The sequence below is a fragment of the Drosophila takahashii genome, chromosome 4 (assembly GCF_030179915.1).
Source record: "Drosophila takahashii strain IR98-3 E-12201 chromosome 4, DtakHiC1v2, whole genome shotgun sequence".
Classification (NCBI taxonomy): domain Eukaryota; kingdom Metazoa; phylum Arthropoda; class Insecta; order Diptera; family Drosophilidae; genus Drosophila; species Drosophila takahashii.
The window spans coordinates 2,999,370-3,012,204 of NC_091682.1; the positions used below are offsets into that span (position 1 = coordinate 2,999,370).

At 34.6% G+C, this 12,835-nt stretch overlaps 1 protein-coding gene across 3 annotated transcripts in view; it reads left to right on the plus strand.

Moving 5' to 3' along the window:
• LOC108061154 (osmotic avoidance abnormal protein 3) overlaps positions 1-12,835 on the plus strand; it is a 70,694-nt gene that overhangs the window by 46,768 nt on the left and 11,091 nt on the right. For 2 of the 3 annotated variants that reach the window (XM_070218039.1, XM_070218037.1), the window contains exon 4: positions 5,845-6,010. In XM_070218039.1, coding sequence (XP_070074140.1) covers positions 5,845-6,010 — 166 coding nt within the window. Of the gene's footprint in view, positions 1-4,978; positions 5,225-5,844; positions 6,011-12,835 lie in introns of those variants that run through there. The other variant, XM_044395315.1, reaches the window with a different exon arrangement.

Here is a 12,835-nt window from a genome sequence, read left to right on the forward strand (position 1 = left end):
TATTTTTCGACTAGTGAAACTCTTAGCCGAACTGAGTACTAGGCTTATATGGGAAAAATGTAACATATACCAAAAAATGTCAAAATGCTACATTCAGCTCTGGTGAGGAAAGGGCATAAGAAAATGACTAGTTCTCACAAACTCAAAACACATCACAATTTTTAAAGTAAAGTCTAGTACTTAGTACGACGAAAACTGCTAGCTAAGCATAGGAGTAAGCGAGAGGCAAAACGGTAGCTAAAGCCTTTAGCCGGGAACTTTTTTCACCGCGGTACTCAGATAAGCTAACGAAATGGTACGGAAATACCGAAAAAATACCAGATTTAGCGGATGAACTCCGATGAACGCTTTTAGCCGCGGGCCAAAGAATAAAGCCTAGTACTTAGTTCAGCTAAGAGTTTTACTAGTCGAAAAATATTAATCTTTTAGTGAGACCGAAATTTTCGGAGTTCATCCGCAATGCATGTAGCATGGTCTTACTCTCAACAAACAAATCAACTGGCGCCAATTTTAAAATATTACAATACGTTGAGCCGACCTGGGTCGCAAGCTCTCAATTCGCTGTTGGAATGGCGATATGTATTGCAGCAGCTCCTACAGGCATTGGCCATTGGTTTTTCTGGTTTTCCTTCCATTTATAAATTGTTATTGGCTCATCGCTTCTGCACATAAAGAGCCAAAGATTAAATTTTTTATTCTTTGGGCCGCGGCTAAAGGCGTTCATCGGAATTCATCCGCTAAATCTAGTATTTTTGTGGTATTTTCTTACTATTTCCTTAGCTCAACTGAGTACCGAGGTGGGAAAAAGTCCCCGGCTAAAGGCGTTAGCTACCTATTTGCCTCTCGCTTACTCCTATGCTTAGCTAGCAGTTTTCGTCGTACTGAGTACTAGGCTTAAAAAATGTAAAGCCTAGTACTCAGTTCGGCTAAGAGTTTTACTAGTCGAAAAATATTAATCTTTTAGTGTGACCGAAGTTTTCGGAGTTTATCCGCAATGCATGTAGCATGGTCTTACTCTCAGCAAACAAATCAACTGGCGCCAATTTTAAAATATTAATTCTTTTATTAATTCGCTGTTGGAATGGCGATATGTATTGCAGCAACTCCTACAGGCAGTTTTCAAACTTCAGAAAACTTCAAAAACCAATGGAAAACTGCCTGTAGGATTTGCGGCAATACATATCGCCATGCCAACAGCAAATTTAAAGATTGCGGCCCAGGTCGGCTCAACATTATGTAATATTTTATAATTGGCGCCAGTTGATTTGTTTGTTATTTGTGAACCCAGCTGGTTTACAATAAGACCATGCTACATGCAAGCGGGTGAACTCTGAAAACTTCGGTGACACTACAAAAGAATACTATTTTTCGACTAGTGAAACTCTTAGCCGAACTGAGTACTAGGCTTTAAGCCAAAATGTTGAGCCGTCCTGGGCCGCTTCTGCACAAGCACAGCCAAAGATTAAATTTTTTATTCTTTGGGCCGCGGCTAAAGGCGTTTATCGGAGATCATCCGCTAAATCTAGTATTTTTGTGTTATTTTCTTATTATTTCCTTAGCTCAACTGAGTACCGAGGTGGGAAAAAGTCCCCGGGTAAAGACGTCGGCTACCTATTTGCCTCTCACTTACTCCTATGCTTATCTAGCAGCTTTCGTCGTACTGAGTACTAGGCTTAAGAATTCTAATATATTATGAGCATTTGCCTTTTCGAAACTTTCCCCGACTTACTAACGCTGCTGTGATGTTTAGCGATGTTAGCTGTTTAAATCGAAACCGAAGAAAAGACGTGCAAATTGTGTTTTCCCGTAAATAAGATTAGAAAGCAAAACTAAATACAGTTTCGACACTAGCACGATTTTTGTTATGCGCTGCAAATGATTTCTCAAATGATGTGTGATAAAAACTTGTGCAGGTCAACAATCTCCTAGGAAAAGGGAGGCACCCTTCTACATTTTGTCAATTTAATTGCGATTGTACTCTTTAAAGAATTTATAACTCCTTCGTCGCATTGGATTCTTTGATTTGGCCAGTTTTGGGAAATGAATGTGCCTGTAGAAAGCTTTTTATATTGAATTATTTAGGAATCAGTAGAAATCCGTTTATTTGCGTTTGGTGGAACAGTCGAATCGATGTATAATATTGATATACCACATTTATTTTCTTATGTGGTCCCAGATTCCGCTGAAGCGAAGTTGTAGCATCTCTTCGACGTTTTTTTCTAGCACTCATACTTTTTATATGAGGTCGCTGTAGCGGAATTTGGTCGCTGTTGCAGAAACATCCTCCTTGTGTACACGGTATTAGTTCGCACCTTTTTATGCAATTGACAATTCTAAGCAACATTACCAAAAAAAAAATGCAATGGAAACCACTTTTGACCCTCCGCATTTGCAAGAGAAAAATACTGGTTTTTCATTAAAAATATCTTAGTAGCCTTGACTTTGGAACATTTGTATGTACGCAGAAAACGATATAAATCGTTTGGGCGGAACATATTCAATGGATTATTAAGGGTTAAGGGTCTGTCCATATATTACGTAATCATCTAATGGGGGGGGGGGGGGGGGGGGGGCAACCAAATGATTACTCCAGTGCAAAAAATTTTTTTTTTTTGATGAAGAAATGATTACAAGGGGGGGAGGGGGTCAAAAATCACTAAAATTGTGATTATGTAATATATGGACAGCCCCTAAGACATATTGGCCAAGAAACTATATGCCTTAAACCACGTTTGATCCTCCGCATTTTCAAAAGGAAAATATTGGTATTTCACTTTATTTTTAAGAAATATATCATAGTAGCCGTTACTAATATACAAAATAACAGTATTGAAAAAATGCTTTAAAGAGAACAAAACATTTTTAACAAAGGGGAGAATTTAAAATTTACAAATATTTCACGGCTACTATGCTATTTATCTCAATAGTAAAACGAAATACCACTATTTTTCTCTTGCAAACGTGGTTTATGGCATATACACACCTGATCATATTAATAGGTACACACGTTACATCCTCACTTGCTAAGAGATATCTCTAAAGTTAATGAGGCCAGACCTCCCAAACCTTTTTATTTTGAAAGGGTATTCTGTTCTGCAATATTTTAATAAACAATGGATACAGTAAAACCCGTCTATTCCATGTTAGCCATACATTTGTGCGAAAGGTCGGTTTAGGTGTGGTCAAAATAATAAGTACACTTGTGTAACTTATAATTTTTTAAAATATTAAAACTAGAATGGGGCTACGGTTAGTATTTTATCTCAAGTTAGGATCATGTTTATAAGAAGTCTGGGCCAATTGGACGATCCAAAAAGTTTCCAAGCCTGGATTTGGTTACTTCAAAGCCATTATCCATGTTAAAATCTGATTTGCAGCTTAAAAGGAACTTTAACACTTAAGTATGTCTTGTAATTTCCTAAATTTTCTTTAAAAATACTACTCTTAATAAATAAAATCGATTTGGAAAAAAATTAGTACTTACACCGTAAAAAATGAGGTAAATTCTTGTGAAAAACCAAAGTTACATGCGGTTTTAATTTACAAAAAAATAGTTAAAACTTAAATTCTTAATTTTTTTATTTTTTATTTGATAGTAGACGACTACTAAACTACAATGGCTAATAAAAATAGTGGTGTATATAAAAAATTAGGACCCTTCTAAGTGCGTGATTTTTATAGCCTTGCAGAGGGTATTATGATTTCAGTCAGAAGTTTGCAACGCAGTGAAGGAGACGTTTCCGACCCTATAAAGTATATATATTCTTGATCAGCATCACTAGACGAGTCGATCTAGCCATGTCCGTCTGTCCGTCTGTCTGTCCGTTTCTACGCAAACTAGTCTCTCAGTTTTAAAGCTATCGGCTTGAAACTTTCCCAAAAGTCTTCTTTCTATGGCAGGTAGTATATAAGTCGGAACCGACCGGATCGGACAACTATATCTTATAGCTCCCATAGGAAGGATCGGAAAAAAAACGCCAAAAAAAATTCTAGCTTCGGTGTTTATACCCGTTACTCGTAGAGTAAAAAGGTATATTGTATTCGTGCAAAAGTATGTAAAATGTGCCCTGCGCCCACATCTTTAAAGATTTCCGAGGAGTATAAATGCAATTTTTTTGTGTATATTTATACCTATCGAAATGTAGAAGACATTTTTCAAATCGGACCATTCATTAAAAAGTTATACGCAATCAAAATATCTATATATATCCATCTCCCTCGCACTCCCTTTAGCTGAGTTACGATTATAGTCGGGACACCAACCCGACTATAGCGTACTATCTTGTTTTTTAAATATTACCTTTTACTCTTGGTGATATTATTACTCGTAGAGTAAAAGGGTATATTGTATTCGTGCAAAAGTGTGTAACAGCTAGAAGGAAGCGTTTCCGACCCCATAAAGTATATATATTCTTGATCAGGGTCACTAGCCGAGTCGATCTAGCCATGTCCGTCTGTCTGTCCGTATGAACGCTGAGATCTCGGAAACTACAAAAGCTAGAAGGTTGAGATTTCCCACACATATTCTTGGGCTAGTGACCCTTTTACTCTACGAGTAACGGGTATAAATAGTGTCCAAAAAGTACGAAATTGAACATTTTTGCGATTTGTAAGTTAATAAAAATGATCTGCAAGGATAAGCTTCGGCTGGCCGAGAAAACCGATTTGCTTTTACGAACAGTTTATCTGGTCTTTAAGTTTTTCGGACAGATAGCTATCAGGGACTTTAACAGGGACTCGAGAAACCGGCCCTTACATGGTCATAATCAGCCGAAATAATATACTGCAACTTGATAAATAGAGGGTCTTTTTAGTTGCTTGGATTCCGCATATCTAAATACTTAAGTCTTTCATTTGTTTAAAAAGCTCTCAAATACTGTTCGAAAAAAGCTTTTACTCATTTAAAATTAACTCAACTTTGAATATTATATCTACACGCACAAAATCTGACAATGCTAAAAAACTCATAAGAAAGCAGTCTATATTGTTCGCTCTTCAACTTCTGAACGTCGATCCTTAGTACATTTACATATATGAAATATGTGATGTGCTAATTAAGAAAAAGAAAAGTAAACTTTTAAGATCTACATTTGGCTATCACAATTTCAAGCCTAATACAATTAAATCACAAAATCATTTTATTTACCTAAACTGTGTAAAAATATACAAATTGTGTGCGCATTTTGGTTCAATTGAAAACATAAAAACTATAAAAAGCAGAAAGGTATGTATGTTTCTTCAAATATTTATTTTTAATCAAGAAACTAAAAATATTTTATTTGTATTACGAGGATCATATAAAAATATATTTTCTTCTTGTAACTATAGACACTTATTTGTACTATCAGATGCTGATGATTTTGTTTCAGTCGAGTGTGTATCCATATGTACACTAAAAAATGCATGCATATGCATGAATCTACACAAAAGCTTCCTAATTATATAAACATTTTAGGTGGAGAGTATCATAAATACACGAATGTAAATACTCTCGCATTCTTACCCAACATGCTTTTTAAATTGTAGAAATTGTATTATTATTATTATGTTAATTTCATTTTATAAATATAGTGCATTCAAACTTTAGTAAAACTGCAAAGTTTTTGGTTTACAAAAAGTGAACTAAAATAATATTAAGAAGAAATATAAACAATTTAATATTTTGCTTACATACATACATTCATCTCTAGTATTATTCAGGGGCGTAGACAGGTACTTTAAGACATAACCTAAATTATTATTTTATTTAAAAAACATCCCAGAAATGAACTATTTTTTGCAATACAAGTGAAACAAAAAATTAGTGAAAAAATGTCCATTCTTTTCGTTAAATCGTTTAACTAGGTATTCAAGTCGGAAAACAAGAATGGACCAAAAGGACAACCAAAAAGACATGGATACTTTAAACTCGAATATTTTAAAGGAGCCTTCTGGAAATGGTTTGACCTCGAAAAAAAACAAGTCAAAAAGATCAAAAACGTATGAATATGATACTCAGAACATAAACATGGTAAGACAACGGTATATTTATACGTAAGGGCCTTCTTACAGCTCAAGTGAAGTCTGTATATTTTAGGACCAATATTCTTCCTTTGTAATTATAAAATAAACCTATTAGCTTTCAATCTTTATAAATTTATATATTAACTCTCACGTATTACTATAAAAGTTAGTGTTTTTAGACATTGCGAAAAAGTAATCTTATTCAGCGTTTTTAACGAAAAATATTACTTTTCAGAAAAAAACAGGAGAGAACGCTGTAGTCGAGTTGGTGTCCCGACTATCTAATACCCGTCACTCAGCCAAAGGAAGTGCGAGAGATAATAATAATGAATGGTCCGATTTGAAAAATGTGTTCTACATTTCGATAGGTATAAATATACACAACAAAATTGCATTTATAGTTCTCGGAAATCTTTAAAGGTGTGGGCGCCACCCACATTTTAAAATCCTTAGTGGGCGATTGTCAGCGTTAGAGGGGGCGTGGCGCTTGGCTGAAATTGCGCTGCGTAGGAATATGTGTGGGAAATCTCAATCTTCTGGCTTTTATAGTTTCCGAGATCTCAGCGTTCATACAGACAGACAGACATGGCTATATCGACTCGGCTAGTGACCCTAATCAAGAATATATATACTTTATAGGGTCGAAAACGCTCCCTTCTCCCTGTTACATACTTTTGCACGAATTACAGTAATTACTCATTTATTAAATAGCTTACATTTCCCCCTGACTTAATGTAGGTATTCGAAGATATTTACGAAAAATAAGTTTACCGTTATTTTTTATAATCCTGTTACATGCGTCAACTTTGACTATTTTTCCCGTAATCAAGACCCCAAATAACGTTGATATTGATAATTTGGACGAGATCGAACGTGACAGCTAAGCGGAAGTTCACCCAAAATAATACAGGACCCTAAAGGGGAGAGATACATATAGAAAAAAAAATCAATTCATTTACTTATTTACTTCATGTATAAATTTGTACGTTTGTGTATTTTTTTTAAAGCAAAAACAACAAGATAAATATGAAAAAAATAGATTTTTGACTTTGAAAGAGTGCAACAACCAGAGTTTTTGAGATGTTCTATGTAAGTTAGGCTTAGACAGTTTCTACATTATTTCTTAACAAAATACATTTGGTTTTATAAAAATCGGATCTACACAGCGACCTGTGGACGATCCACAGCTGGCCTACTTTTTATATAGCCTGACAAAAAAATTCCCACGGCCGCCATTTTAAAATATAAAAAAATACAAATTTGTTAAAATTATATAAGAACAATGTAATCAGTTAAAAAAAAATCACGATAAAATGGCAGTTGTACATGTATCTCCCCCATAAACAACGAATGAATACGCAATAATAACGGACAGAAAAAAAGTAAAATACGAATTAATTAATTATCAAATAAAAACACCTCTTAACGAGGTAAAAAACTAGTGACGATCGCACCTTCAACGTACAAAAGTTCTGATATCAACTTTTGTGACGAAAAATAATTTTAGATGCGACTAAATAAGTACGCTACCTAAAATTTACTCGTTCGGCCCGCTTTGGCAAATATTTAATATCTACACGAATGTTTTTCTGTTTTAGCGTGCCGAATGAATAAATTTTAGGTAGCGTACTTATTTAGTCGCATCTAAAATTATTTTTCGTCACAAAAGTTGATATCAGAACTTTTGTACGTTGAAGGTGCGATCGTCACTAGTTTTTTACCTCGTTAAGAGGTGTTTTTATTTGATATCAGAAGTTTTTGTTTGTTTACTTTTGCTCTCATAGGTGCTAATATAAACATTTAAATTTAAATTGGTCATAAATCATAATTCTTAAACTATTGTATTTTAACGAATTAAGTTAAAAAGGCGTTGAAGTATTTCAAAATACCTTTTAAACGAGGTATAGCACATGTCTGTACCTTTAGTAGTGTAGAACTTAAAAACTAACGAAATTTAGCCATTTTTAGCTATTTTCCCGCTAAAGTAGCGGCTTTTTCCAAAAGTCGTAGAACAAAAGATTCCTATATGGAACTCTTAAGTGCAAATTTACTGATTCCATGACCCTAAAATACAGTTCGGATACCCTCCCACAAAATTCAATACTCAGGGAGCGTTAATTGTTCCAGCTGGCAAAAGTGGCTATTTTCGTATAAAAATAACTTTTAAACGTGACTTTTTACAGTAATGTGTTATATACCAAAATTTAAGGAATCTCAAGGGCTATACAGTTTAAGGTTTTAAAGAAAATCGTTAGAGCCGTTTTTGAGAAAAATAAAAAAAAGCTAAAAAAAAAGTTTTAAAAAATTGTCTTTTGTTCATATTTTTTTAATTATTACATTTACACAAATTGCATATAGAAGGCGTTTATAGCATTTAAAAATACCTTTCAAACGAGATGCAGCACAAGTCTGTAGCTTTAGTAGTATAGAAGTTACGGCTTTCCGATTTTTAGCTATTTATAGCTGTTTTCCCGCTAAACTAGCGAGTTTTTCCAAAAGTGGTAGAACAAAAGTTTTTTATATCGATGTGATGAACGTCATATAAAATTTTCAAAACTTAAAAAACATGTTTTGGACAAGTGGACAAGTGGACAAACAGAAATTAATTTTCATTTTGGGAAGAAGAAGAAAATCTTATTTTGGCTATAACTTTTGAACGGAGAGTCGGATTTTGACAAATGATCCCTCATTCGACGGGTATTTTCAAGAGGAATACAACTAAAACATTGCGAGGGGGCATTTATCCCCACCGGCCCCAACAGCTCCAAATTTCGAAATTTTCAATTTTTTACTTTCACCGCTCTCTCTCCCAAGCCAATTGATTTTCTTAAAGTCTTGGTATGCAATCCTTTAAGTTTTTGCAATACCTTTCGATTGGTGTATTACTCATTACGATCGGACTATCACTGCCGATTTTCAATTTTGCGGCTATATAATAGTAGTCGCCTTCGCACACTCTCCTGGTGCGCTTCGTCACTACATGGACTGCCGTCCATAGTGATAATAAATAAGGGGGCATTCACGGTATAACACGCGTATTTTTAGAAAGACTATAACCATGCTAAAAAAAACTGGGGCTTCCATTTCTACCGTCCCCAGACGCTCCTATTTTCTAAATTTGAATTCCCCCGATTTTGCTTCTAAACGAATTCATTTCACACCTTTTAGTTATACGGATACATTTCGATTAATGTATAATCAAATAAAAACACCTCTTAACGAGGTAAAAAACTAGTGACGATCGCACCTTCAACGTACAAAAGTTCTGATATCAACTTTTGTGACGAAAAATAATTTTAGATGCGACTAAATAAGTACGCTACCTAAAATTTACTCGTTCGGCCCGCTTTGGCAAATATTTAATATCTACACGAATGTTTTTCTGTTTTAGCGTGCCGAATGAATAAATTTTAGGTAGCGTACTTATTTAGTCGCATCTAAAATTATTTTTCGTCACAAAAGTTGATATCAGAACTTTTGTACGTTGAAGGTGCGATCGTCACTAGTTTTTTACCTCGTTAAGAGGTGTTTTTATTTGATATCAGAAGTTTTTGTTTGTTTACTTTTGCTCTCATAGGTGCTAATATAAACATTTAAATTTAAATTGGTCATAAATCATAATTCTTAAACTATTGTATTTTAACGAATTAAGTTAAAAAGGCGTTGAAGTATTTCAAAATACCTTTTAAACGAGGTATAGCACATGTCTGTACCTTTAGTAGTGTAGAACTTAAAAACTAACGAAATTTAGCCATTTTTAGCTATTTTCCCGCTAAAGTAGCGGCTTTTTCCAAAAGTCGTAGAACAAAAGATTCCTATATGGAACTCTTAAGTGCAAATTTACTGATTCCATGACCCTAAAATACAGTTCGGATACCCTCCCACAAAATTCAATACTCAGGGAGCGTTAATTGTTCCAGCTGGCAAAAGTGGCTATTTTCGTATAAAAATAACTTTTAAACGTGACTTTTTACAGTAATGTGTTATATACCAAAATTTAAGGAATCTCAAGGGCTATACAGTTTAAGGTTTTAAAGAAAATCGTTAGAGCCGTTTTTGAGAAAAATAAAAAAAAGCTAAAAAAAAAGTTTTAAAAAATTGTCTTTTGTTCATATTTTTTTAATTATTACATTTACACAAATTGCATATAGAAGGCGTTTATAGCATTTAAAAATACCTTTCAAACGAGATGCAGCACAAGTCTGTAGCTTTAGTAGTATAGAAGTTACGGCTTTCCGATTTTTAGCTATTTATAGCTGTTTTCCCGCTAAACTAGCGAGTTTTTCCAAAAGTGGTAGAACAAAAGTTTTTTATATCGATGTGATGAACGTCATATAAAATTTTCAAAACTTAAAAAACATGTTTTGGACAAGTGGACAAGTGGACAAACAGAAATTAATTTTCATTTTGGGAAGAAGAAGAAAATCTTATTTTGGCTATAACTTTTGAACGGAGAGTCGGATTTTGACAAATGATCCCTCATTCGACGGGTATTTTCAAGAGGAATACAACTAAAACATTGCGAGGGGGCATTTATCCCCACCGGCCCCAACAGCTCCAAATTTCGAAATTTTCAATTTTTTACTTTCACCGCTCTCTCTCCCAAGCCAATTGATTTTCTTAAAGTCTTGGTATGCAATCCTTTAAGTTTTTGCAATACCTTTCGATTGGTGTATTACTCATTACGATCGGACTATCACTGCCGATTTTCAATTTTGCGGCTATATAATAGTAGTCGCCTTCGCACACTCTCCTGGTGCGCTTCGTCACTACATGGACTGCCGTCCATAGTGATATGATCGGACCATCACAACAGCATAACTCGTATAGTAAAAGGGTATATTGTATACGTGCAAAAGTATAGAACAGGTAGAAGGTAGCCATAAAGTATATATATTCTTGATCAAGATCACTACCCGAGTCGATATAGCCGTCTGTCTGTCTGTCCGAATAAACGCTGAGATCTCGGAAACTACAAAAGCTATTAAGTTGGGATTAAATACACATATTGGACTTCCTACGCAGCGCAAGTTTGTTTCCCTAATGCCCACAATCACCTTAAATGACTTTAAAAAAAGCCTGGCGGCCACAACTTTACGAATTTTGTAAAAGTGCTAAGCCATTTTGTTGTGTTTTTTAATACTTATTAAAATGTAATAAATGTAAAGTCGGACGTTGGCTCTGACTACTACCTGTCTTCATCTCCCTCGCACATATATTAATATCATAATTTTAATAATTTTTTATATAGCTGCCATACAAATCGATGGATTTTCTTATTGTTTCAGACTGTAATTTTAATTTTTCAAAGCCTACCTTCTTAACATATGATATTAAGGAGGGGGTAGGGTCTTCAAAAAAAAAATATCGATTTTTTTTAGCATTTTTTTTTTCTGTAGAATAACATCTTAAGATTATACAAAAAACTTTTAACCTCTAAGACTTTAGGTACGTAAGTGCATCTTTAAGAGCGTTTTTCTCGAAACCACGTTTCGAAAGTCTGTGTTCATCGGCATTTCTAAACGGCTCAACCGATCGTTTTCAAATTTGTCGCATATTTTTCTGCATAAAAAACCCGCCCGGAAAGCGTTTTTTTATTTTTTAACTTTAAATATTTTACTTTTAAGCCGAAAGTCAAATTTTTTAGGTGAAAAAACGCATTTTTGACTTTGGACTTTCGAAAAAAATTGTTAAAATTAAAAAAAGGGCTTCCCAGGGGCGGGTTTTTTCAATTCTTAAGCGAAATGTAAAAACAAAATGGAAGTCCGATCATTATTAGCGGAGGTACAGTGAACACCGCAAAACGCCTTTTTTATACCCTTGCAGAGGGTATTATGATTTCAGTCAGAAGTTTGCAACGCAGTGAAGGAGAAGTTTCCGACCCCATATTCCCATATTCCCCATATTCTTGATCAGCATCACTAGACGAGTAGATCTAGCCATGTCCGTCTGCCCGTCTGTCCGTCCGTTTCTACGCAAACTAGTCTCTCAGTTTTCAAGCTATCGGGATAAAACTTTCCCAAAAGTCTTCTTTCTATTGCAGGTAGTATATAAGTCGGAACGAGCCGGATCGGACAACTATATCATATAGCTCTCATAGGAACAATCGGGAAAAAAAAATGTAAAAAAATTATATCTTGGGTGGTTTTGAACCTATAACATCCTACTTTTGGAAATGTCATTTTTTATCTAATTCTGAATTTCGAATAAAATTTTTTCAAAATCGGACGACTATATCATATAGCTGCCATAGGAACGATCGGAAAATTAATGGGAATATAATAGGAAATAAATTATTGCTTCGTTGGTTTTTATTGTATTCTGTTCTACTCTAGGATATAACTATTTTCAAGTATTTTCGAATTTCGATTTTAATTTTATCAAAATCGAACTACTATATCATATAGCTGCCATTGAAACGAACGCAAAATTAATGAAAAACAAGAGAGAACGCTATAGTCGGGTTGGTGTCCCGACTATCTAATACCCGTCACTCAGCTAAAGGGAGTGCAAACGCTGTGTCGGGTTGGTGTCCCGACTAATAATCGTAACTCAGCTAAAGGGAGTGCGAGGGAGATAGATATATGCTGACAATTTATAAAGCGTATAACTTTTTAATGAATGGTCCGATTTGAAAAATGTCTTCTACATTTCGATAGGTATAAATATACACAACAAAATTGCATTTACACTTCTCAGAAATCTTTAAAGATGTGGGCGCAGGACCCATTTTAAAATCGTTAGTGGGCGATTGTGGGCGTTAGAGGGGGCGTGGCGCTCGGCTAAAATAAACTTGCGCTGCGTAGGAAGCCAAAGAATATGTGTGGGAAAT